Source organism: Amborella trichopoda, chromosome 13, assembly GCF_054954075.1.
Source record: "Amborella trichopoda isolate Santa Cruz 75 chromosome 13, AtrichopodaSantaCruz75HAP2 v2.0, whole genome shotgun sequence".
In the NCBI taxonomy this organism is placed as follows: Eukaryota; Viridiplantae; Streptophyta; class Magnoliopsida; order Amborellales; family Amborellaceae; genus Amborella; species Amborella trichopoda.
Window position 1 is genome coordinate 41,145,919 of NC_142348.1, and position 27,244 is coordinate 41,173,162.

The 27,244-nt window shown below is 34.0% G+C and overlaps 2 protein-coding genes across 35 annotated transcripts in view; both read left to right on the forward strand.

Annotated features, from left to right (window-relative positions):
* Nucleotides 1-9,072, forward strand: part of LOC18442424 (UDP-Glycosyltransferase superfamily protein) — a 44,233-nt gene extending 35,161 nt beyond the window's left edge. For 13 of the 33 annotated variants that reach the window (XM_088854994.1, XM_011628064.3, XM_088854993.1 and 10 more), the window contains 12 exons: nucleotides 63-161; nucleotides 766-895; nucleotides 2,238-2,288; nucleotides 2,376-2,486; nucleotides 6,027-6,136; nucleotides 6,276-6,444; nucleotides 7,546-7,632; nucleotides 7,784-7,855; nucleotides 8,032-8,145; nucleotides 8,262-8,326; nucleotides 8,415-8,508; nucleotides 8,860-9,072. In XM_088854994.1, coding sequence (XP_088711120.1) covers nucleotides 63-161; nucleotides 766-895; nucleotides 2,238-2,288; nucleotides 2,376-2,486; nucleotides 6,027-6,136; nucleotides 6,276-6,444; nucleotides 7,546-7,632; nucleotides 7,784-7,855; nucleotides 8,032-8,145; nucleotides 8,262-8,326; nucleotides 8,415-8,508; nucleotides 8,860-8,979 — 1,222 coding nt within the window. In that variant the 3' untranslated portion in view covers nucleotides 8,980-9,072. Of the gene's footprint in view, nucleotides 1-62; nucleotides 162-765; nucleotides 896-2,237; nucleotides 2,289-2,375; nucleotides 2,487-6,026; nucleotides 6,137-6,275; nucleotides 6,445-7,511; nucleotides 7,633-7,783; nucleotides 7,856-8,031; nucleotides 8,146-8,261; nucleotides 8,327-8,414; nucleotides 8,509-8,859 lie in introns of all 33 variants that reach the window. The other 20 variants (XR_016046934.1, XR_016046938.1, XR_002282292.2 and 17 more) reach the window with 5 other exon arrangements.
* A 13,457-nt stretch (nucleotides 9,073-22,529) lies between these two features.
* LOC18442432 (putative sphingolipid transporter spinster homolog 2) overlaps nucleotides 22,530-27,244 on the forward strand; it is a 47,877-nt gene continuing 43,162 nt past the window's right edge. For both annotated transcript variants that reach the window (XM_006852649.4, XM_088855006.1), the window contains exons 1-2: nucleotides 22,530-22,630; nucleotides 24,336-24,467. In XM_006852649.4, coding sequence (XP_006852711.2) covers nucleotides 22,590-22,630; nucleotides 24,336-24,467 — 173 coding nt within the window. In that variant the 5' untranslated portion in view covers nucleotides 22,530-22,589. The remainder of the gene's footprint in view (nucleotides 22,631-24,335; nucleotides 24,468-27,244) is intronic.

The following is a 27,244-nucleotide window of genomic DNA, read 5'->3' on the forward strand; positions in this document are numbered from 1 at the left end:
CATATTCTTCTTTATTCATACGTGCACATTGTGACATTTCTGATCATAATTTGTAAATGCAGTATTGTCCACGGCATTGCAGTGACGTTCATTGAACCTATACACCTTGCTGCATTTTTTTCCAGAGAAGGTATATATGGCTACTCTGATGACCTTGAGCGGTAAGTTATTCCTTTTACAGATCAAATACTACACTCGTTTAATTCTCAGGTTTTATGACGCTAAGTTATTTTTTTTCACTTGGAACCTACTGATATACTGTTTGTGAGGAGTAACCAGAGAGCATATGGAATTTCATCCTTGTAACTAAAATTGACTATTTAATTATTTATAGTCATAGAGTAAATAGAATTGCACACTTTGAACTAATAAGCTGCCAGTTGTAATCAGCGAGATTTTTCCCTATTCAACTCCTGCATAATTATAGCAGTGGTGGTCCATTATACATAGAATAGAAACAAATTGGGTGCCTGAAATTTTCAGGCTTTCTATAGATTACTTTCAAAACCGCTCGAATGGCCATCTATACTATAGGAATTACTAGCTTACATCATCATCGTTGTCGTCATCATTATCATTAGTTTGCATTTAAAAGGCTAAGAAGATTAGGTTATCCTACTTTTCTTGTCTTCTTTCCAAACTGATACAAACAATCCAAGCCAGACTATTGGATGACTGGCATGATTATGTTTATTTAATTCATCTTGGAGTAAAATATATATCAAGACTTTTATTTCTAATAGAATCTTTATGAATTCTTTTCAGATTCACCTATTTCTCTCGCGCTGCGCTGGATTATATAGTGAAATCGAAAAAGAAACCAGACATTTTTCACATACATGGTTGGCAAACATCTGTCATTGGGCCACTTTTTTGGGACTTCTTTGTCAATCAGGTTCATACAATAATCCATTGATCCCCTTTTTACTATTAATTTGTTCGTGGTGGCTGAATCATGAGGTCTATTGTACATTTACTTGGAGATGTGCTATGGAACTGTTAGGAATTTAGTAGATTTTGTTTAAACATGATCAGCAAGCTGAACTATGTGAACTAATTTTAGTACGGTTAAATGTTAAGGCATACAACGATACTTTGTGGTGCGGGTCACTATTGAATTAGAAGGATTGCCAATGGAATTCTACACTACACAATGCTAAAGAACTTGTTTACTCCATTTCTGAGAATATGAGTTGTTTGTCTGATGCAAATTAAAAAACTTATTATGTAGTTTGCTCATCGAAGAGGTCAAAATAAATATGTTTCAGTGTTTTTAATACAAATATTTAAGAAAATTGGGACAGAAGATTTTGTTTAAACATGATCAGCGAGCTGAACTATGTGAACTGCTTTTAGTAATGGTTAAATGTTAAGACATGCAACGATCCTTTGTGGTGCGGGTTTGAATTAGAAGGATTGCCAATGGAACTCTACACTACACAATGCTAAAGAACTTGTTTACTTCATTTCTGAGCATCGGAACTCTACACTGCACAATGCTAAAGAACTTGTTTACTCCATTTCTGAGCATCTGAGTTGTTTTTCTGATGCAAATTAAGAAAAATATTATATTAGCGTCGGAACTCTACACTGCACAATGTGAAGATTGTCCTCGAACTACGAACGTACTTTGACAAGCCGATTTCATGATTTGCACTGCAATGTCGGTTAGTGAGATCCCCAAAGGATGGTCCGCTAAAACATGATGTCTATGAGCGTTGGATGTTTTTGGAGTTAGCATGGTCATAGGTCCCACTAAGTTCTACGCATGCAACTTAATTTTATCACTCATATTGTAGAACACTGTTCATAAAATAGTTTGCCAAAAATAGTGTGGGTACTCGGGATTTGGTTCCCTAGGTTCTTGCATTTGAAGTTTTGAACATTGCATTTCTGAAATCAGGTTCTTTTCTCCCCATGGCTTTGAATTGGATTATGTTGAACGCGCTTTATTCTTCTAGTTGTTCTTCAGTTACCTATCCAGAAACAGAGGAAAAGAGTGAAGAAAATGGGTTTGCGTGTTCTTTGTTCAGCTCATCCATGTATACTTTGATATTATTGCTGTGATGAAGTTGAAATTCAAATCACTAAATGATTTTTACTCAAGATTTTTACTGGTTCATACATATATGATTCTGCGTAATAACATTTATTTGTTGAAATATCCATTTTATTCAAACTTTCTTTTCCCTCAGTAATGCTCAATGTTTGTTGATTCTCTCGTTCTCCTACCGCAGGGATTGGAAACTACAAGATTGTTGTTGACATGCCATGGTTTTGATTCTCAGGCAAGATTTTTATGTAACATCTGCTTATTAGTTTACTTAATCTTTGGTACTTTTTAAGGTGGATTCTAATTCAGGCCACTGGTATAGTGTGTTGAGCGGCCTGAAAAATTAGCATTGTGTGGATTAGATCCTCCTCAGCTGCATCGTTCAGATAGATTGCAAGATAATAGTGGCAATCATCTCGTCAATCTTTTGAAGGTACATATGTTCTCTGCTCTCAATATATAGTAAACTTTTACTGGATGATCCATTATCACTACATGTTGCAATTAGTCTAACAAAAACTGCAAGACTTTCTAGTATGTGAAGTTTTCATGCTGCCTTCCTAGTCACCATGGAAATCTGAGAAATAAGTGGTTATGGTATTCGAGGCACAAGCATTGAATAGCTTCCAATAGCAAGTGGCAGCTTAGAAATAAGGGGGCAAAATATCACTTAGGGTGTCAAAACCCCTTACAAAATCATTATGGGGGTCAAAAGATCCCAATTAACACTTAATTTTTAAAATTTCATTTCATTCAGGCACCTTCTCAAAAAATATCCTCAAAAATGCCCAATGGCCCTTGTTTAGGATTAGGAACCATGAACAAGCCACACATTTAAGTAATTTGACCCACCCAAAACAAGCAAGGTACTCCCATCATTTTGGTTGGGACCTCCATTGGGGTCAAATTACTAAAATTCCCCTACTTGTTTATGTTCCCAACCATGAACAAAGACAAGTTGAGTGTTTTGGAGGATATTTATTGAGCTACTTAAATTAAGAAGTAAAGCCTCTAATGTTAACTGCAATGTTTGGACCCCTTCAATAATATTTTCCCTAGAAAAAAAAAGAAGTATGCTTCCCTAGAGACTATTATGCATGATGCAGGTGTGACCATGGTACATCCAAGAGCATTTTGGATGAGGCAATGACAGGTGCAGTGGTCTTAAATAAGCCTTTTGCACATAATGAATTTAAGAATGGGAGATTGGCAAAAAGAAAAGTGTTTCCGAAAATAAAAAATAATAGATACTTTTGGGAAGTTATCACTAGTAGGGGTGTAAATGGGTTGGGTCAACCCCAACTTGAACATACATGGGGAGTGAGACTCGACTCAGGTCGGGTTATATTGTAGTATAATTTATATTATATATCCAGGTCATGTCCAGTCGATCCAGATCATGAACCTAGTCAGGTTGACCTGACCTCATAGGCAACCCTATTCATTATCTTATTAAGCAATTGTTTATTATGGATAGTATCAGTTTAAATCAATGTTGATTAGAAGGCTATGAATGTGCAAGAAGCTTTCTTATATTCTATGATTTACGAGTTACTACACTACCCGAAATTTATCGTCTTATTATCACAAGAGAAAAAAGATCACATATATGAACTAAGAGAATATCTAAATGGCCATTCATACTAAAACTTACAAATTTAAAGTCAAGAAATTTGAAGTTTGTGAACAATAATGGACTTGGGGAATCTAAAACACTAGCAATGAAATCCTGAAACTAGTCATATGAGTGCAAATTTGTATCATCGACATCACATTAGGGGTGGCAACGGGTCGGGTATGGGCTGGCTCCCATTGGACCCGTTCCCGACAGGTCTAAAAGAATAGTACCTATCCCCGTACCCAAGAGAATACCCGGGACCCGGACCCGGACCCGGACCGTACCCGTACCCGTAACCGGACCTTACAACCTTCTCTTATGTGCTACTCCCCCACCCCTTTTGTAGCACTTACACCCCCATGACTGAGTGCCCCTCTTCAATGTGGGATTAATCCCATGCATTGGTGGAGAGGGAGGGGTGGATTTAGAGAGAGAAACAAGACGTAGAGAATGGGGGAAGCATCTAATAGAAAGTGAGAAAGTAGTGTGAGGAAAAAGAGAGTTGAGAGAGACATGTAAGTAGTGAAATAGTTGATTCTAGTCTAAATGAGAGATTATGGGAGCTGATTTGGTCTAGAGCAAGATGGATAGGGTGCTTGGGTTGTTCCGCTATTGTGAGACAGAGTTTATGAGAGAGAAAGCCCCTAGATTTTGGAGAGAGAGAGAGAGAGAGAATTTGTGAGAGAAGTGACCTTAGAGAGAGAATTTATAGTTCACATTTGCCGGTATAAAGGGCCAGCTTTTGGGAGCTGCAAGAAAGTAGTTCCATTTTTTCCCGTTAATTTCTGCGACTTTCCAGCCATGACAGAGAACCAATTCAGTCTGGTTATGGAACTGTCCCATGTCCATCAAACATTCTCTCTCTATCTCCATTAATCCTTTGACAACCTGCGAAAAAAAAAAACCCACAAACAATGAATCATGGGTTTTCAGTTTCAACCAAGTAATGGCGATGGAATTGCAATTTCTCAGAGAAACAACGGCCCAAGATATTCAAAACCCAAAACCATACCCACTCCTTCAAAAGAGGAAATGGCAATAGCTTAGATTTACACATCCAATTGAAATCACCAAGATCAGAGCGCAATTTCTCTAGAGTTGATGAGGGAGAAGGGGAGGCTTTTTCAGAAAACAGGAAGCATCTCTCTAGAGCTGCTCAGAGATCACCTTTGTACAAACACGATAATTGACAAATGAAAATCCATTCTTACAAATGGAGATATTTGAGTAGAAACTAAGCTTACCAGTGCGTTAAACCCAACTCGATGAGGTGTATAGAGTCACAGGGGTGTAAGCTCTATAAAAGGGGCGAGGGAGTTTATGATCAAACCCTATAAACTAAAAAATACGGGTCCGGGCACCTGCCGGGTCGGGTATAGCCGGGCCCGTACCCAGACCCGGGACTGTCCAGGTATCCTTTATTGGACCCAGACACTATCCGCGGGTCCAAAACTTGGACCCATACCTGGACCCGGGATTGTCCAGGTATCCTTTATTGGACCCGGACACTACCTGCGGGTCCAAAACTTGGACCCATACCTGGACCCGTTTCAGGTATACCTGCCGAATATGGGTCGGGGTCCATTGCCAACCCTACATTACAGCATCTTTCAATCCCTACATATGTGTCTTCATTCATGTGGGGGCTGGAAAGTGTCTTTTGTTTCCTACAAATTTGGCAGAGTTATGGCACCATAAAAAAGCAGATAGTTGGTTTTCAAAAAGTCACTAGGAGTTTCACTAAAATGTTTTGATCGCAAACTTGCTAAGATACCAAGAATATGGGCCAAAAAGGATGATGGATTTCTTATCCCATTGGGTATTTATGCTTATTTATCATCATCGTTGTCATCCAAACCTTATCCCAATTAATTGGGGTCGGCTCTATCAATCCTATTCCTCCATTCTTCTCCATCAAGTACCATACCCTCAGTAAGAATAACATAGGTTCAGGATTCATGATAAGATGTGGCAAAGTTTTGCACTGGCTGCCTACGTAATCCAATCCGCCTCCTGTACCTGGGTTTGAGACGGGTTAAGGGAAAATTTAACGTCCTCACCCTTCTTAGACCAGGTATTTATGCTTATTACAAAGTAATTAGGATACTAGAATGCCCTTATGGTGCTGCAAGATGCAAGAACAACAAAATAATATGTAGCAGCTACACCAAAGATGAAACAATTTAGAGAACATTATTCAAAAGCAATTTAAGAATACTTAAGACTTCAGTTTTCACCTTTGTTACTCCCATTTTATTTGCCTATGTTTATATTCTCTTTGTTAACTGAAGTGGTAATGTCTGGTGAATTTTGTTGTGATACTTTTATTTTTATTTTTTTTTGGCATACATTCAGGGTGGAGTTGTATACTCTAATAAGGTGGCCATTGTTTCGTCTCTCCATTCAAAAGATGCTGTAATTGAAAGCATGTCTTATGGCTTAGAAACTACATTAGCAATACATAGGTGTGTGAACTATGACTTTCTATCTGATTAAATTCCTGGATAAAGATTTGCTTGAATGTATTCATTTCCGCCACTTAGTATGTACTCTGTTTTTGGTCAATTTTGGTGCGTAACATTGGAGTATTCTTATTTGGTTTAGGGAGAAAGTGTTGGTTATCCCTTATGGATTTGATGACACAAAATGGGATCCTTCAAAAGACAATTTCCTTCCAGTGAACTACTCATCAGAAGATCCCAAAGGGAAGGCTACTTGCAGGACCGCACTTAGGCAACGCCTTAGATTTGTGGACCAAACATCTGCTGCAATGGTGAATACTTTTGCGTCATCATTTTTTTTTCTTTGTTCGCTTAAAATATTTTTTGTCAGGTTCCTTTTTTTTTTTTTTGCAGTAAAATTTTACCACTAGAACTATTAAAGAACTAAAAAAATAAGTGGTGAATATGATGCAGGAAATTTCAAATTTGAACCTTACAATTTCAAATGATTAACTAATTCTTTTTGTAATTGAAGCAACTTATCCTTGCTCATGATCGCTATCATATAGATAATCGTTGTTTTTCTGTAGTGAAATTTCACCATTTGTTTTTATGCAATTTTTTTTCACCAGAAAATGCAGTCCATTGCATATAAAAATGACTTAGTATTTTTGCTTATATAAAAAGTGCAATTCATCTTAAACAATGCATATACATGTAATAAGAAAACAATACCAGTACATGCACAAATTGATAATTCAGCTCTATGAGGTGAGTGAACGATATTGAGATATATAATAATTTCTATAAAAATGAACAAGAGTGCTGATCACCTATTTCTGTTTTCAGATGCTGATTGGACATTTGCTCTGAGATATCTATTGGTATTATGATTTTGAAAATATATATTAACAGCACTCTTGGTTTATTAGTTAAGCGTGTCATTATATTAATTTATTAGCTATATCTGGCCCAGGTATATTAATCCGAAGTTCTAAAGTTGCATTGTATTTAACCCAATGTTCTAATGTTGGGTTACATATTCCTTAAGAGTGAGAATCCATTTTAAGGTATTGAAATTTTTATACTGAAATTGAGCCTCAATTATATCTCTGAAGGTAAGTTTGTAAAAATTCAGCCGCCTCAAAAACGTTGCAGGTTCAACTGTTCAATGAAACCAATACTATGTCCTTCACAGGTCCTTCTATTCAATCTAAACTGAAACCGACTGAAGAGGGATTGGCAATACGGACATCATTTGAATATGACACTGTTTAAGCATTTTACTATTGAAATTTAGTTAGTGGTTAGAGGTTAATGCTTCGCTTTTACTATCCTTTGACTTCGTCTTAGCAGCTTTCTTTATTGTGTTCTACAATACCTTCTATAATTCAAGCAGGTTGTGTAACTACATGACAGTGGAAAGGTAACAGGTTGGGTGCATATATACAGAAGTTTCGGAAATAGATGTGGAAAATCTGAAAGCAGTTGTTTGTCTTGCATTGGGAAAGGGAGCTCAGGTTCTTCTCATGACATATTTCAAATGGACCAATTCAATAAGTGCTTACTTTGAGTTACTTATCATCTGCTTATCTTGTGTTCGTATTCAGTGCTGATCAAATAATTTTTTTTCTTATCCTTTTTTTTTCTTGGTGAGTTCGTCAAAAACAGTTCATCTTTTTGGGATCTAGTACAACACCAGAGGTAGAAGCTGCACTTGAATCACTTCGTAAAGAACTCAAGGTAACTATTTATTTTCCCCTGATATTGGAAGTTCTTTTCTAGTTTTCTTATGTGAAATGTGGTTTTCAGTTTGTGCTTACAGGTTTTCGTATGCAAGAACTGCTGCATGCATAAACTTAAGGAAGCTTTTGAACTACTTTTATAATTGTATTGATGATTCACTGTAATTATTGTAGGACCAAAATGTGAGATTTATAAACAAATACAACGAGGCCTTGTCACACTTGGTAATTGCAGGCTCAGATATCCTCTTGTGTGCTTCATTTCATGATCCCAAGCTGCATTTACCTGTATGTAAAGCACTATCAATAAACTCGATGTTGGTTTTCGAAAATAATTTTTGCGATAGAATAAGGTGGATTTCATTTTTGCAATTATTTCACTGTGTGGTTTATCTTGCTTGAAGCTCAAGGCAATCAAGTATGGCACCATTCCTGTGGCAGTAAATCCCAATGAAAGCAGATTAGTAAGGTAATTCCTTTCCTTCTCCAAATTCGTCTTATTGGAAAATTAGGCAGACTAAGCGCTGGCTACTGTTATGTGGGTTATTCCTTCACAGACATGCTGAGGGGCAGGAGTTTGGGAGCACAAAGTCTTCGCGCATCCTATCAATGTTTGCAAACGTGTCTTTGAGCCAAGCCCTAGATGATATGGTAGTGTCTCTAGCAACACAGAATGTAGGAGGAAAATTATAGGCTGTTAATCCAATGGACTCATAGCCCGTTGAAATGTTCAATATCTGATGGGTGATGAGGGGGAGTAGGACCCCACTGGAAATGGGAATGAACCCCCAACTAGAAATGGGCATGGCCCCAAGTGTTGGGTCCTCTCAATCTCAATCACCATCCATTTTCATGGACAGGATGACCGTAACGGGCTATGGTTCTCCAATGTCCAGAATATGTCATACTTTTCAACTTTGGGAGGCTTAATTCAAGCATCCTTTTCTGGTTTTGTGGCAGTATTAATTGTTATTCTGAATGGGAGTTTCATTTCTATTGTAGAAGTATGACGGTATCGGTTGGAGCAAGAAGATCAAGGATGCCATGTCAGAAGACTTATCGTGGGATTCTGAATGCTGTGACATGTATATGGATGCCTATATGTCCATGAAAAACCTATGAATAGGATGTATTTATGTTCTTAATGTATGTATGTGAATATCGTATGTACTATGGTTATTGGTATTTATGTAATATAAATTAAGGTTTTTGTAATTTTTTTGCCTAGATGGTGTACATATTGTCCATCCGCTGACATAAATGGTTACTTGTTTCAAGCAATTTTTTACTTGTTTCAAGCAATTTTTAAGGACGTGCATCATTTCGTACCTGATTCGAAAGTTATTGCCAATGACATGCAATTTTCAAGGTAGTAACGTTCAGTAGCCCCATTTTATTTTATATCATGCTGATGATCATTTTTTTTTTTTTAATCTTTCTTGTAGGGTTATTTTTAAGAAAAATATCTCTATGCACTTTATTTTGAAGTTTTATCTCCCAATAGACCCATAATTTGAAAACGTTTATGACGGTAGAGAGATCTCACATAGTTTTGACCATTTGGACTAATTTTACCCTTTTTGACCTTCTATTTTTAACCAAAACAAAAAGTAAAAAGACACCCGTTTTTTTTACCACCTTAGCCCATACAAAAGGGTAGAAAAACACCCGTGCCTATTTCTTAATCCCTATCTCTCTGTAACGAGTCTCTTTTGTAGCAAGAGATGTTAAGGGGATATGGGTGAGAAAAAGGGGGAGATAGGTTTGGGGGAGAAACTCATTATAGAGAGGGGGCAATCTTTTAGGTGATTGTATATCATTGTAATCAACCCAACATAGTATTTGGGCTGTTTTTAGTTTTTTTTTCTTAAACCGATTTGAATTAGAGAGGGACAGCCATGCCGAGAGAGAGAGAGAGAGAGAGTTCTATTTTTCTCTGATTTTATCTCGGCGGATGCCAGATCAATCGACAAAGGCTGGAGCTTGCTGGAAATTTGTGAATTGGTGATTGATCTCTAGGCAATGTGTTTCCTCGCGAGATTCCGGTAATTTGGGTTTATCATTAAGATATCTTCTCTTTGGGGGAAATTGATTTCCCGTCGACGTTCACACCACTTTAACAGATTCTGCTTAGAAATTTAGACCGGCTATAGGGGTCTGGGCCGGGTCAACCTCGATTGGGACCTGAGCCGACTAATTCTAAGTTCGGCCAGGACCTCAACCTGGACCTAGATCAGGTCCGAGTCACTACGACCTCAAGTTGAGTCTAGAGCTAAAAATAATATATATATATATATATATATATATATATATATATATATATATATATATGGAAAAAATGGGATTAGCCCACTAGCTCATATGAACGTATGTGCCAAACATCTCAGATTGAATCTGGGTCGATCTAACGATCATGAATGTTCGGTAGTGTTTGAATTTAGTTTTTTTTTTTTTACATATCCAAATCACTTGAAATTGTAAGCATGTGTTCATCAAAAATAGATGAATCTTTGAAAAATATCAAAAAAATATATTACATGAAATAAATTGATCAAAATGCTCCCAAAATGTTTTCGGGGGTATTTTGGTATTTTGTTTTCTCAAATAATTTTTTTTATATTTTTATTAGGTGTGCCTTGATGAGAAGAGCACATATTTAAAATTTCAAATGATTTGGACTTGTAAAAAAAAAAAATTCAAGCACTACCAAACATCTATGATCGTCGAATCGGTTCAGATTCAATCTGGACAGTTAGGCTCATATGTTCATATGAACTAGTGGGCTAATCCCATCTTTTCCATAACCTCTTTGGTTTTGTTGAACAACCGGTCCCACTTTAATTCTTAATATTTGTTCCAATTGTTTTGTTCCTTAAGTTTTTGTAATTTTTATTTGATCGGTTTGCTCGGTCTAGAGCACCGATTCTCTAAAGCGGCGATCCAGTTCACCAAACCCTGGTTTTAAACCTTGGGTTCAAAGAGAAATAGGAAGGCCCAATAAAAGAAAAAAATGAGGTTAGTTTTGAAATGTTGGGGTTAGGAGAGTTCTGTTTAGTGTTTTCAAAATCAGAATCAAGGTCTGACTAAAGTCCCATAGTAAATCGAGTCAATTTGAAGATTCTAATTTCGCCCTAGTCACGACAATTTGTCGGAACTCTACTCGGAAAAATGGAAATTATGTAAATTTATTTATATCAATTTATTTTAGGTTTATAAAACAAATTAGGTCACTAGTCTTTTGATGAAATTATAAAAAATACCTAGACACTGAAAGCTTGATTCCTGTTTGAGTTCCACACATTTGACTTCAGCGTCTAGAATGGAGTACATCACAATTATGAAACATGATTAATCAAATATGAAAAAAGCATACAAATAAGTCAAAAATATATAATCTACAATAGGGGTGGTAATGGACCTAGACCGACGGCTTGACTGGACCTGGGTTGGGTATGGGTCCAAGAATTAGACCCAGTGGGTCAGGTCCAAGTCCAAATCTTGGACCCGAATACTATTTGGGTCTGGGTCCGAGTGCAGTCGGGTTCGGGTCCAGGTCCCACATTTCTCAATTTATGAAAATATATTAGAATATATTTAAATACATAGATATTTTTATTTTTGGGTCAAGTTCAATCAGGTCCTGTTGGATCCTAGTCTATTTCAGGTCCCACATTATATTTGGATCCAAGTCCAGGTCCGGATCTGGTGACTCGTTGCCACCCTTAATCTACAACACCAATATGAATGACGAGATTGAAAGAAATACTAATGTGACATTACCGGGGATTTTTTTTTTTCTTTTTCTTTTCACCTTTTTTCTTTTGTTTTGTCAAGATCACTTACAAGTAGTCTTATTAAAATAACTCTTGTTTCAAAAAAAATAAAACTAACAAATCCAATATCTTAAAAACCTTGATGCCATTAAACCAATTTTCTTTAAATAAATAAAATATCCACAATTCTTATGTTTGAAAATATAAAGACTAATTAAATATGACAAGAGACGAAAAGAGAGTGTCAGAGATTACCTCAACTGGGCTTATTACACCCCACACCGAGTCACCACCATCTGATGATGTAGGATCAATAATCAACATTCAATCTCAACCAGGAAAGCAAGTTTAGGATAAGTCACATCACTGGAACATGAACCCCTTTAATCACAAACTCAAGCCCTAAGTACATTCCTTTAACAACTTGGTTTGAGAGCGGTGGATTCTCTTTTTGCTACAACCTAAAACCCTTGGACATAAATCCATAGTTAAGAGAAGGGAGAGAGAAAAACTCCATAATCTAATTCTAAACCAATGGTTTAAAAAGCGGATCAGTGACCCGGATCGGGCATCTCAAAAACCGATCCGGATCGGCGAATCGGCGATCCAGATAAAAAATCGGCTGAATCGGTCGGATTAACACTTCAAAAAAATCTGAAAAAATTATTAAAATTCATTATAAATATTTTTTTTTAGGAATCCAATAAGAAATGAAGGTACTACATTATTAACTTTTATTTTTTTCATCAATTTGTGAATATTGATATGCTCTTTCCCTGTATAAATTTATGTTAACCATTAAATTTGCATCACATAAAAGAAAAATCATAGAATTATCATAGATAAAATATATAATTATATATAGAATATTATAAAGAGTAGACTAATCAATGAAAGAATGGCCATTAAATTCTCGTTTTGGCAAAAAACCCTAATCCGCTAAAAAAATCCAAATTATTACAGTCTAACTAACTATAATCCAAAATTATTAAAACCTAACTAATTATAATATTATAAACTGAAATTATAATTATTAGTTTACATTTTGTAATTGTTTTATTAGACAAATAATAACAAATTAAAAATATTTTATAATATTATCTAATTTAAAATGTATTATTGACAACTGTAAGAAAAATAGTACATTTATAATGTAAAAATTAAATAAATAAAATAAAAAATTTGGTTATCAATGTAAAAATTAATAAAAATACGTACAAATTTTTCAAAAATTTATTTTTTTAGGTTTTTATAATAAATTTAGTGAAAGAGATTGTTAGTAGAAAGATGGAGATTTCAAATAGAATAAACTTTTTATGTTTTATTTTTTTATATCTTTCATATTCTTTTAAAAAAATAAGTATACCACTATATACAACAAAAATTAACTTCTATACAAAAAATTAACTTTTTTATTTTTCATTTTTTTATGCTTTTTATATTATTTACAAAAATATTTATACAATATATACAACAAAAACTATACAACACAATAAAATAACGCCCACGGGGGGACTAGACCTTGAGAGGTCACATGAAGAATCAAAGGTCTTAACCACCACGCCACCTCACCATATGTGGTTATAACTTGATGATTAATAGAATATATTTAAATTCCCTTTTCATTTAATGATATTTGGGAATTATCACACATTAAAAGATGGGTATTCCACTTTGGTATATAAATACCTATGTAATATAAATTAAAATGTTTGTTCACGCATGCATGTGTGTGTCGCATGTGTGCAGAGAGGCAACAGGGCTGAACCGGGTAGAACCGGACAAGCGGATTGGAACCGACGGTTCTTCTCTAGAACCGGGCGGTTCCCGGTTTTGTATTGAAACCGGCACGGGCTGTGCCGGTTCCCGTGTCGAACCGAGCGAGTCTGGTTCGACTAGCCGATTTTTAAAACACTAGCTTAAACCCTTAGGTTCTTTCACAATGTGGGAGAGAGAGATATCTCAAATATGGGAGAATATGATGTGCCCCATTTTGAGCTTTCATAAGAGAGAGAAACTTTTCTTAAGGTGTAGAGATTTTAGGTAGAGACAATTCATTTTTTATAGGATTGAACAATATTATGGTTTCTTAGGGTTTTCCTTGGCTTGCCTTTTCTTATGAGATTCAATATGAACCATTGATCTTAGGTGACTTGTGGGGTGAGAGATTTGAGCCCTTCATTCCATAGATAACCCATCAACATTATGGAAGGTGCTAGAATCTTTAATTCCCTTTCCAAAATTATTTTCTCATCAATAGAAATTAAATAAAATAATTTCAAATATAGTATTGAGCATACCAAAATAATGCACAAGCCTTCTCATACTTTCCTAAAATTCATTCAAAGCTTCTTCAAGCCAATACCTTTTCAAAACACATAACAACTTGGCCTACAAACCAAATTACTTATCACAAAATTAAAAAGCTTCTAAATGGGTGGGACATGCCACCTATGAGAGGATCTCATGGGCCTCACCATCTAGGCCATGGTGCGTCCATGTGCACAATGGGCCTCCATGCAATTTTAACTATTGTTAAAACTCAATAAAATAATTTTAAAATTTATTTGAATATTTAAATTAATGTAAATTTAATATCCATGATTTTATAAATCCAAATTTGCAAAACAAACTCTTTTCTCACTCGTGTTTTTTTTTTCCAGATATAATAGTTATATATTTATAAAAGAAAAAAAAACCTAAAACTTAACGTACTCCTTAGAAAACCCTAATCAAATTCTAACCCTTCATTTTTAGAAAAATAAACTTCCAATTCGCACCATTCAATTGTGTACAACTGTAATAGACATAAACACCCCCAAAGAAAATTAAGACCCAATATAAATCCAAACCTAAATTTTAATCTCCTAATCAAAATAATAAGATTAAAAAAAAAAAAATTCCTAATTACATCAATCACTATTATATGGGACTGTCTCCAAAGAGACTATTTCTCTTTTGTACATGGATGTCACGATGGACTTCGGGACCCACTCCAAACCATTCTATTTGATATCTAATGAATGTAAATGATTGTGACCTCCACGTACAAAAGATAAATGGTCTCTTTATAAAAAAATATCATATTATATATGTGGGATGCTAGATTATCACATAATTCCCACCATTAAGCTAAAAAAATTTGGACTAACTTATTAGAAAGGCCCCAAATAGTATTAATATGAAAAGATTTAGAAATAACTATAAGGAAGAAACTAAAGACTCATTGTGAGATAACCCATATTGTTCCTTTGAAAGAAACTAAAGACTCATTGTGAGATAACCCATATTGTTCCTTTGACCACCCCCCCCCCCCCCCCCAAGGCAATATTCGACACCTCCATGGCCTGAAGCTAATTGGTTCCTACAAATGCTGCTCATCAGGAGTGAAGAAAAATCTTGACAACTCAAACATCAAGAGAATTTATTTTAGTGAATTACGTGCACCATCAGTAGTCAATAATAAAATACAAAATCATTGGAGACACCCCATTTTTGGCCGATTGAGTTTCTAAGGTATCCCAAGAACTAAAAATTGACCTTAAAACCTAAGAAGTACCTTTTATTAGTCATCATAGACTCATTTTTTCATAGCCCCCATAAGAAGCTACCCTATTTACCAATCTAACACCTAGAAACCCTAGATCAGACCCTTTGGAGTTCAAGTACCAAGATCCCTCTGGAACAAATCCAAATTAAGATAAATTTTATTTGCATTAGAGAGAATTTTATAAAGTATTCAAACAGTCCAACATCACTTAGATATCAAGTCAACGGCAAGAATCACTTATTTTGATTAAAAAAAAAAAATTAGATGGAAAGAAAGTCGTATGAAAATATTTTAAGTGAGCGAAATAAGGATTACAGGCATTTTTATTTTGAAATTATATTTTATGAGACCATTTATTTTTGGTATAGGGAGGTCACAATAGCTTTTGGCTACTGGATGTAAAATCCAACGATACATTTGAGAAGTTTTAGTTTAGACTTTATGCCCAAATAACGATACATCATCAACTATCTGATTTCAAATATGACGGTCAGTGATGATTGTGACCTCCTTGTATCATAAGTAAATAGTCTCATTATATACATTTCCTTTTATTTTAAGGATTGTATCTATGAGACTATTTGAGGTCACAAATATCCTTAGCCATCTGACTTTAAATTGGACAACTTGAGGTGTGTCATAAAGTTTGAGAAACTTTCTTTAAATTTTGAATCTAGTCAATTACACATTCATAATCACTCGATTTGAAATCTGATGGACAAGAGTATTGTTATTTTCTTTTACCAAAAGTAAACAATCTTTGTGTACTTCTTATTTATTTACTGGGCACAAATAACAATGAATTTTCTTGAAATATATTTGGTGTAGTTTGCAACTTTAAACAATTAGAGTAAGGTGCACCTCTAATAACCTCCACATATTATTATAAGATGTAATTAAAATTATTAGGATAGCTTGAGAATCTATTTTCATCTCTAATTATAAAATTTTAAACTCCAAAAATGTTTCAAATCAAGTAGATCTATAAACACATGAAAATTTTGAAAATGGATGGTCTAGATAATGTGTATTAAGATGCACCATTTTTGGGACTTTAAATCTTTTTCTTGTTCATATCTATACATCTCGATATCGACACGATCAATTAGATGGTTTTCTAATATCAAAACGTCATTTTTCTATGATTTTTGAGGTGCGCCTTAATTCTACAGTATAAGGTTGCAACCCTATATAAACTTTTTTCAAAAGTTTTATTTTGGTGGGTTACTCCATATTCTATGCAAAAGAGCAACCAAGGGGATTTTTTCCATCTTAAATTTTGGAATCACGTGGATAAATTTGTTCAATAGATCTTCCCATACAAATAATGTAATTATGAAAGGGATGAAGTTCCTATAAGGCCTCGGTTTTTTGAAAACAAAATAAAGCCTCACCTCAAATCATCGTCGGGAAAAGTATTTTAATGATGGAAATTTCTATGATGGCTCTAAAATCAATTTTCAATACCGACAATAAAATTTGAAACTCAAAAAAATGCAACAGATCTTGCGAGTATGTGAATACTTATTGTTAAGGCAAAATGGACGGTCTAGATATTTGTTTATAATATGCACTATTTTAGAGCTTGAAATCCTGATTTTTTTCACAACATAATATTTGAGTCGAGATAATCGATGTAAAGGTTTTTCCATACTTGTAATTCTCGATGAGTTATAAGGTGAGGATTTACTTATTTTGATAGGGCTGCAGCCCTATCAAACCATATTCTTTATAAAAATAATTCCTAATTTTTTTTTGGCCCAAATTTTGCACTCGCTCTAGATATCTAAAATCCAAAGTCACAAAGCCAATTTGAGATTTTCAATATCCATAGTCATCTTTAAATTTTTTAAAGGTCAAATTTTTAGGTAAGAAAATCTAAAGTGACTTCTGAATGGGTTCGTCGGTGGAATTGGTTAAAGGGTGCGGTTTGTATGGAGCCTAGGCTCTAAGCAATCCTATTAGAGCCCACCTTCAAATAGTGTCGAGGATTGTGGTTTCAATACTGGAAATTGTTTTGATAGCCTTAAAATATATTTTCATATTTATTGATAAAGTTTAAAGCTTAAAAAATAGTGTAGATCGATGATATCTATGAAAACTTGAAAATTTTTAAAATTGATGGTCCAAAGCATTACAAAATACACTATTTCCAAAACTTGAAATCCATTTCTTTCTTATGTTCATGAATCTTGATGTCGAGATGATCAATTTAAGGATATTTGAGCATCAAAACAACCTCTTCTAGTGAAAGTTTTGAGGTAGGCTCGAATTTGATTGTTTAGAGCTTCGGCTCTATATAAACTTTTCCCTTAGTTAAATGACCAAAATATGGGCATATATTGATTTTAAGGTGCGGTTTGTATAGAGCCGAAACTCTAAACAATCAAATTAGAGCCCACCTTCAAATAGTGTCGAGAAATATGGTTTCAATATTGGAAAGTTTTGTGATAGCCTTAAATTATATTTTCATCTACAGTTATAAAATTTAAAGCTTAAAAAATAGTGTAGATCGAGCAGATCTATGAAAACTTGAAAATCTTGAAAATTGACAGTAAAAAAATGTGTTACAAGATGCACTATTTCTAAAACTTGAAATCCATTTTTTCTCATGTCCATGCATCTCGATGTCGAGATGATCAATTTGATGATATTTGGGCCTCGGCTCTATGTAAACTTTTCCCTTGATTTTATGCCTCACATAAACATTACATCTTTTGACATATTTTTTAGGAAAAATATTCATAATATATATACTTATGTTAGGGTACTCACACTATAGAGTAATTTACCATTGTATTCAACAAAATTTGGACACTTAGGGGTCGTTTGGATACCTGGAAATATATTGCCTATGAAATATATTACTTGCATAATACATTACCTGCAAATGGATTGTTATTGTTCGGGTAGTATTTAGATGCAACCTGGGAAATATATTGTTATTGTTTGGCTATGTCTAGAAAAAATATGGGAAATGCATTACCGACAGTTTACCAGTACATTCCTATAAACTATCATTTCTTTTTTTTGTAATAAAATTTCATTGAAATGTGGAATTAAAGTCATCATCACACCATTCCAAAAATATTTTCTAATAATAACATCATCACAATTCCAAAAAGATTTTCTAATAATAACTTGTACCATTCTAAAGTCATCATGATACAATTTCCTACTAATTTTGCATGCATTTGACACTTACATGGAATCACAGGTCTTCGAACATGATTCGACTTTGGTTTCAACATGATAAGTCATTGGAATAATATAATTGGAATAATATGATTTTATTGTAATAAGTCTTATTTTTATTTATTTTTTATATAAGTCTTTCAAATGTCTCTATATATAATTTCAAATAAACAATAAATTTATGATATCAAATTCAAAATCTTTATAGTAGTTAAAAAATGAGAAGAAGTTTGATTAGTAAACTAGAAGATTTGGTATTTTCAGTAAAAACTTTTGAGGCATTGGAGAAGACTAAAAATGTATCTTATTTCAATTGAGTTTTTACTATTTTTTTATGAGGATTACGTTTTTACTAATCACTTATGAAAATTATGTTGTGTGAAATTTTTTAGGGATAAAGGGATATAAAAATGGATGTGCGAGGAGAGTAGAAATAAATGTGTACAAACACTTCTAAATAGAGTTTAGAGAGAAACTAGAAGAGAAAATAGAAATGGAGGTCAGAGAGAGGGAGAATGGAGAGAGTATGGATGAGTAAAAGAGAGAGGGATAATGGCGGGAGATAGATAATTTTTTTGTAAAAGAGTCGCTTACACACGTAATGGGTTTCACATCTGTTATTTCCATTTTAAATGTATCCAAACATGGTAAATCTTATAAGGAAAATATCTCTATATCCCCTTTTTTAGGTTTCATTTCTAGATAAACCGAAGGTTTTAAAAGATATCTTCTAACCCCGCGACAACTGTAAACTTATTTTTTAACCTAAACAAATGTAAGAAAGACATGATCTTTCTAAACCCAATCATCTCTATTCACTTATATACCCCAAACTTATCTTTTTCTTTCTCTCTCTTCTTGTGTCTCTCACTCTCTCTCTCCTCCCGTGTTTTCCAAATACCTCTCTCTCTCCTCTCGGTTATCTTTCTCGAAAAGTTTGAATGATGGCTTTTAGAAAAAATATGTCTTTTAAGATTTGTTTGGCCTAAAAAAACAGGTTTAAATTAGCTCAGGGGTTGGAAGAAATAAAAACTACAAATTTTATTCCTTAAGATATATTTTAAAACTTTGAGTCTATTGTAAAATGAAACTTAAAAATAGGAAATATGTAGATATTTTCCCAATCTCATGTTACCCAAGTATCACCTTATATGCCCTTGTATTGTATGGACTTTTTTTAGGAAGGATATTTTAGTTTATATATATATATATATATATATTCTAGGAAAAATTCTCATTTATATATTTTTTGGTGGGATTTAAAAAAGGTTATTTGTATTCTGAACTTTATGCTCATTTCCCCATTTTTCAATTTTTTATTTTTCCAAAGTGCTCTTGGTCAAAATGATAGGTTTTTTTGTTTTATTTCTTAGTTTTTGCGTTGAAACTTGGAGTTCCGACTTTAAATTTTGTTAAAAGAGGGTCAAAACATAGAGTTTCGATCTAGACTTAAAAATTTGTATTTTTTTTTTCTTTTGAATTGCAAGGTGCTTCCTTATACCATCGAAGTAAGACACACCTCTAAAATTTGCTCAGAAATGTCATGCCGGTGTTGGACCTTTTTCATCCCTAGTTATAAATTTGGATATTTAAAAAATAATGCAGATAGAGTAGATCAATAAACACTTAAAATCTTGAAAATAGACCGTCCAAATAATTGCTAAAATGTGCATTATTTATTGAACTTGGTGTTCATTTTTTCATGTTCATGCATCTCTTAGTTGAAATGATCAATTGGACGGTTCTTTTACACCATAACACTTTGTTCTCTAGGATTTTTCATCTTATTTCAATAGTATAAGGTTGCAACCTTATATAAACTTTTTCCTTTTTTGAATGGTTGGATGAGATTATCCAACCTTCAAGCTTTGTGGGTGTGGTTTGTATAAGGCTAAGGCCCTAAACAATCAAAGTAAGGCGTACCTTCAAATAATACCGAAATGCATTATTTCATTATTATGAATCTTTGTGATGGCCTTAAAATTTATTTTCATTACCAATTATAAACCTAAAAAATAGTGTAGATTGATCATATCTATGAACGCTTGGAAACTTTGGAAATTAAGGTCAAGATAATACATTACAATATGCACTATTTCCAAGATTTGGAATCTATTTTTTCTCATTTCTATATATCTTGAGGTTAAGATGATCGAATTAAGGGTTTTTCAGCGTCAAAATAATCTATGCTAGTGAATTTCCAATATACGCCTTAATTTGATTGTTTAGGGCTTCACCCTTATATAAACTTTTTTTTTTTTTAAATGACTAGTCCGATCTCCAACTTTCAACTCAGTTATTTATAGTTTTCCACTATTTTTTAAGGGGCGCGGTTTGTATAGAGCCGAGGCTCTAAACAATCAAATTAGAGGCCACCTTCAAATAGTATCGAGATATATGGTTTCAATATTGAAAATCTTTGTGACAGCCTTAAAATATATTTTCACCTTTAATTATAAAATTTAAAACTTCAAAAATAGTGTAGATGGAGTAGATCTATGAAAACTTGAAAAACTTGAAAATTGACGGTAAAAACATGTGCTACAAGATGCATTATTTCCAAAACTTGAAATCAATTTTTTCTCATCTTCATGCATCTTGATGTCGAGATGATCAATTTGAGAATATTTGGACAACAAAACAACCTCTTCTAGTGAAATTTTTGAGGTGAGCACTAATTTGATTGTTTAGGGCATCAGCTCTATATAAATTTTTCCCTTTTTTAAAGGGTGTAGTTTGTATATAGCCAAGGATCTAGACAATCAAATTAGAGCCTACCTTCAAATAGTGTTTGAGAAAAGCGGTTTCAATATTGAAAATCTTTTGTGATAGCCTTAAAATATATTATTAACTTTAATTTTAAAAAATTAAAGCTTCAAAAATAGTATAGATCAAGTAGATCTATGAAATCTTGAAAAACTTGAAAATTGACGGTCCAAAATGCGTTACAAGATGTATTATTTCCAAATCTTGAAATCTATTTTTTTTTTCTCATGGCCTTAGATCTTGATGTCGAGATGATCAATTTGAGGGTATTTGGGCACCAAAACAACCTCTTCTAGTGAAAAATTTGAGCTGGGCTCTAATTTGATTGTTTAGAGCCGGCTCTATATAAACTTTTCCCTTTTTTAAAAGCGTTTTAGAATATGAAGGTTTGGTGTGGTCCAGAAACCTTTAATAATTTTTTTGAGTTTCATTTAATAAAAAAAATAGGTTAGAAATTGGACTTCCAACCAAGAAATAAGAAAAAATAAAAAGAAAATCTCATGGAGGTAATTTGGAAAAAATAAAAAAATTCATAAAAAGCATGTACATGAATTTTTAAAATATAATAGATATTAAAAAAAATAGTATATAATGAGGACATTTACCTTCGGTATAAAGTGGTCACAATTGATTTTGCCTATTGATGTAAAATTATGTTGTTGAATTTATTTTATTGACCAAGGTCAAAGTTAAAAAAAATTCCTTCAACTTTATGACACATCTAAACTATCAAATTTCACGTCCAATGGTTGTAAATAATTATGACAACTCTACACCAAAAATAAATGATCTTATTGTATACCATCTTTATTTTAAATACCACGAAATAAAATAGGTATCTGTAAAAATTTTCTAAATTTTCACGCAAATACGTTGACAGGATGATTTGGTGGAATAAAAATATTCGAATACACAACAAATCTACAAGATTTCAAATCTTTTTTTTAAAAAGGTAGAATTAGATATTATTGGGATCTAGCTGTTAAGTGGTTACCGCTTATTCGAAATATTCAAATACAAGATTCAAAAATTCAAATTATTTATAAAATGAAATCATAAGATGAGAAAATGACAATTACCTTTCAAATCCGAGTGGAGTTCTAGAGAGAGAAAGGGAGAAGAGAGAGAAAGGAGATATTCCGAGACGACTTGGACTTAGAGAGAGAAAGGGAGAAGAGAGAGAAAGGAGTTATTCCGAGACGACTTGGCGCTAGAGAGAGAAAGGGAGAAGAGAGATGGAATATTCCGAGCTGTAGAGAGAGAAAGAGATTGAGTGGAAGCAACAAAGAGAGAGGAGAGAGAAAGAGAGACCACGGGAAAGGGGCTGTAGAGAGAGAAAGGGTTAGACGGCTCTTAATTCCATGGTGCCGCTTAATACTGAGGTGGTTGCAGGTTCGGGCCCAGCAACAAGCACGGACGCGACCACGGACGCCACCACTGCTGCGGCCATGGACGAGGATTCCAAGCCCTCCTGGTTCACCCCCAAAAGGTGTTATTCGTCCCACCTTCTCTTTCTTTTACTTCTCTCTCTTCTTTCTTATCACTGCAATAATTTTCTCTCATGGCTCTTATCTCTGCAATGTTTTTCTTGAGCCATGTTATTCGTACTTCATTGTGGGCGTGAGAAACCACTTTTTATGGGTTGAAATTTGGGGTGCAAAGGGTTACTTTTTGGGAAATTTTGATGGCAATTCACGGGTTTTTGCTTGAGGTTATGAGAATGCAATGGAGCTTGAGATGATTAGTAGTTTTTCGAAGGAAGGGTTCGATCTGGACTATACCCATTTCATGTATTAGATGACTTTTTGTAATTGAGTCGTGAAAATCAACTTCAACCCAAAAAGGACTAGATGCCATTAGAGAAGTGCGGGCAGTGGAAGGAAATTTGTTTATTTATGTTATCTTTGTTTTGGAAAAGGTTTTCATGGAATACGAATGCTTGTTTGTGCCTTTGTGCGTTCTCAATGCTGTAAATTAAATGGGACCTTTTCATAAGTCTTGGTAGGAAAATCCCTATTTAATGTGCCAAAAATTTCTCCTTTGTGTCTCTTTATGTTCTCAAGGTGTAAAAAGATTAGGGTTACTATGTTAGCATTTGGATTTTGAACAGTCTGATAGAAATTCCTCAAACGTTCAATGTTAACTATGGATGGTTGAGGAGTGTTATCCATTCATCAAACGTTGGTGGAGCTTTTCTGATGGACTTTTGAGCTGAGAAATGACAATCCTCAACCATTCATTGTTGACAATAGGTATTGAGGAGTGGCCAGAAGACTATCCGGAACCACTAAATGTATTATGCTGTTCCAAAAGATCTTACACTTTTGTCAGTGAATTGAACATACTACTTATCCTTTAGAAGGTAGTCCTTTGGGAATGAAAATTACAAATATAATTCAATGAATGAAAATTACAAATACTATTCAATACATATCATATATGCATGAACTGATGAACTGTTATTCTGTAACATTATGAAGTACCTCTATACATCACGAGTTTATCCATGAAGAAAGAATGCTTTCTATTGAAATTGTGGTAGTAAATGCTTTTCAAACTTGGCCTTTGAGATTTAATACCGTGTAATCTTCCCTTTGAGAAAGGTTTATTCAACTGCAACGCGCTTCATCCTAACCTGAACAAAGGGTCCTAGTCCTGTGTGTCTCTGGAGGAATATTAAATATCAGAAAGTTGAATCTTAGGATTACTAGCATTCCCTAATTTATAGTACCAAGGTTTAGAAATCTGCTTTTTCATGGTTCTTTAGGTGAGGCCTGTATATTTATCCATTGCACGTCTGATATATATTGCAAGGATAGAATAATAACAAATAAGAATTTAAACACCATCCTGCAATATCAGTCTTTTCCCTTCTAAAAAACTGTATTTATTGGCCCCCAAGGGACACGATGCATAGAACAACTGGAAAAATATGCTTGGGGAGTTTGGGTAATTGAAAATAGGAAAAAAAGCAATGATATTATTGCAATGAACATTTAGTTGTGCCTACCACAATTTGGACAGATGTTTCAGACTCTTCTACTGTAAATTGCTAAAAATTTCTTGCATTTCATGTTGGATCAATGTCTTGCACTTAGTGGAAAATGATACCTTTAGCTGCCTTTGTGAACTTTCTGAGTTGTATTTTGTGGGTCTGTGTTTGAATAAATGATTTATTTTTATTATTTTTGCAGGTTGCTTATAATTTTTTGCATAATAAACATGCTAAACTATGTTGATCGAGGAGCCATAGCAAGCAATGGTGTGAATGGGAGCAGAGTAACATGCACTGAAAGTGGCATATGCACTGGTGGGAGTGGAATTCAGTAAGTGGGATACTTACAGTGTTTCATTAAAGCATGTCAAATAATGTTCAGATTGATCATTCTGGAGTTTACTGTATCCAACATTATGAGGAAAGAAAAATTGTGCTTATTTTTTCGGAGTTTAGGGGGATGCCTAATTTCTGGTTCTGATGAGGACATGCTTGATGTGTTTGAGTGTGTCTGGCTGCACTTGATTTCATCGACCTGCTGATGTACCATCTTTGGTTTGATGTACCTCATTTTTCTCAATGAATTGGATCATATTTACTGTAAATTGAAACATTGAAATGTGAATTTTTGAATAATAAATGCAGGTGTCCTGGTTTAACAATAACTTTGAAGCGCTTGTTTCTTGACTAACTTAATATTTGGAATGCAATTGTTTATTCATGATGTCATCACTTTTTTATTGATTTTTGTAAATTACAGTAAATTTATGGTTCATACATGTTTTATCTGGAGAAGGACTTCACACGGGTCAGAACTTGATTTGATTGGGCTCTTAAGCTTGTCTAGGCATTGAGGATGTTTGGCGACGATCTTGTTCCTATCCTAAATGTCCCACCCATCTGAAGGAGCATGTTTGGGTAGCACCATATGAGCCATTGATGTATAAAGGGCTATGGGCTTTAGTGCTCCCTGATTGTTAAGTCCATTAATTATAGTAAAACTGTAATTTATATAAAACTTCTCCTTGGCACATTCTTTCAGGTAACAAAATATTCTTCACATTTTTATCATTATAAAATTTTAGGAAACTGAAATATCTCACCTTGGTTTGGATTGAATTGTTATTAATATAATATATTGTTGAGAGATGTGGTTTACAGGTATATTGACTGACCACATAAGATACAACTATGCTGGATGTTTTGAATATTGTAATATGAGTATACAGCCTACCTTGTATGACGAAAACTAGCAGGCTTATGTGAGGAGAGTCATATTTGGCCGAAGTTAGTAACCCACTTTCCTGTTCTTTTGAGATGTTCTCGTGATTTATAATACTGTAGATATTTTTTCTATTTAAGAGCATGTCCATGAGCCATGAGGTGATGAAGCAATCTCAATACCATGAAGATACTGCTGAGGACACATGCCCCTTATGTGGAAATTACTGTGAAGTTCCTGCTTGAATTTGCATCTAGCATGAAAATTGTCTCCAATAATGTTGGTACCCTAAGTAAGCAGAATGTCACTCCCTCGAGATGTCAAAACAAAGAAAGACCAGTCACAAATGTTGTCTGAGGCAAATTCATGGCACATTATGGCATCATAGTGCATAATTTCTCAAAATTGAGACTTTAAAACTATAATGCACAGACATGTCTACGTGGTTAACCTATCAATACTGATATTTATACTGGATACTGCCAGGAGAGATGTATAACTGGATATTGTTAGGCTACTTGTATGTATATAATGAAATATAATATGAATAAAATATAATATATATTGTGATATGATATGTATATGCATTGATGTGTTGGATGTATATATTTCATATGTTTCCACATTATATAAGCTATAATATATATTTATGGATGTGTTGGATAGGAGACTTGTATCCATCTGTAAATTAGTATCCATATCCATTTCTGTATCTGTATCATGGGTTCTGAAAAATGCTCACTCATATACCCTTTCGCCATATTTGTACCCGTATCTGGGCATCTCAGCCTTAGAGTACCCTACAAAGGTGGCTGATGACAGTAGGAGTCTATGATGTGAAAGTGATTACAAATAGTTTCCCTGTTGTAAATGCCCTTAAAGATGTGGAAATACAAGCATTGTCCATGTGATGCTGATGACGTGGAGATTCATAGGCATTTAAAGGGGATAGTCACTCACGCCTTTCATGTATACCGTTATTTTCATAAATGATATCTGGATATACTCTTATGCTTGAAGCTTACATTTCCACAGTAAACTTACATGTGTAAGCACGGAAAACATCAAATTTGGGAGTTTCTTGATCACTGGCAGTATGAAGGATATGGGTTGTAAATGTGTTCTTGAGAATAAATGTGAATATGTTGGAATCCAAGTAAAATTTTGGTAGAGCAATAGCTGAATGAATTGCCTAAATAGAAGGAATAGATCAATGGAAAATTACGCTTTTGCATTCTTGAATTTATGCAAAATTTTAATTACTTCAGATGGATTTTGAGACTTTATACCACGTGCTTGATTAAAGCATTAATGGAAGACTTTTGTATGATACTACTGGGGGTTTATACTTTAGGGCTAACAATATTAGGTATATAAATCTGTAGAGATTAGTTGTCATCAGGAGGAATTTTCCTAGCTCTCCTAATATGGAGAGATTTCTTTTTCACCACATTTGGAGAGAAGCCTATGGTGAAATAGACCCCCTAGCTAGAGAAGGGGTAGGGGTAGGTGTGGCCTGCATCTTTTTTGGAGATTTTCTTTTCTCCTATTTGATCCTTTTGGTGTTCCTCTGTCTATTTCTGTCTTCTTTTTCTTAATTGTTTTTTCTATTTCTTTCTATAGTAGGTGTTGATCTGTCTATACCCTGGAGTGCCACTTGTTTTGTGTATAGGTATTTTGTAATGTGTCACTACATGTAAAAGTGAAAAAATAAAACTCAATTACCTAGAGGCTTCTTCAAGTATTTTAAAAGTGACAAAATAAAATTCAATTACCTAGAGGCTTTGTCAAGAATTTTAGAAGTTTATTGTTAAATATTCATGGATGTATCATCATTTATAATTTTTCGTAGCTTTTTTTTTTCAGGATTGCAAATGTGGGAAAAT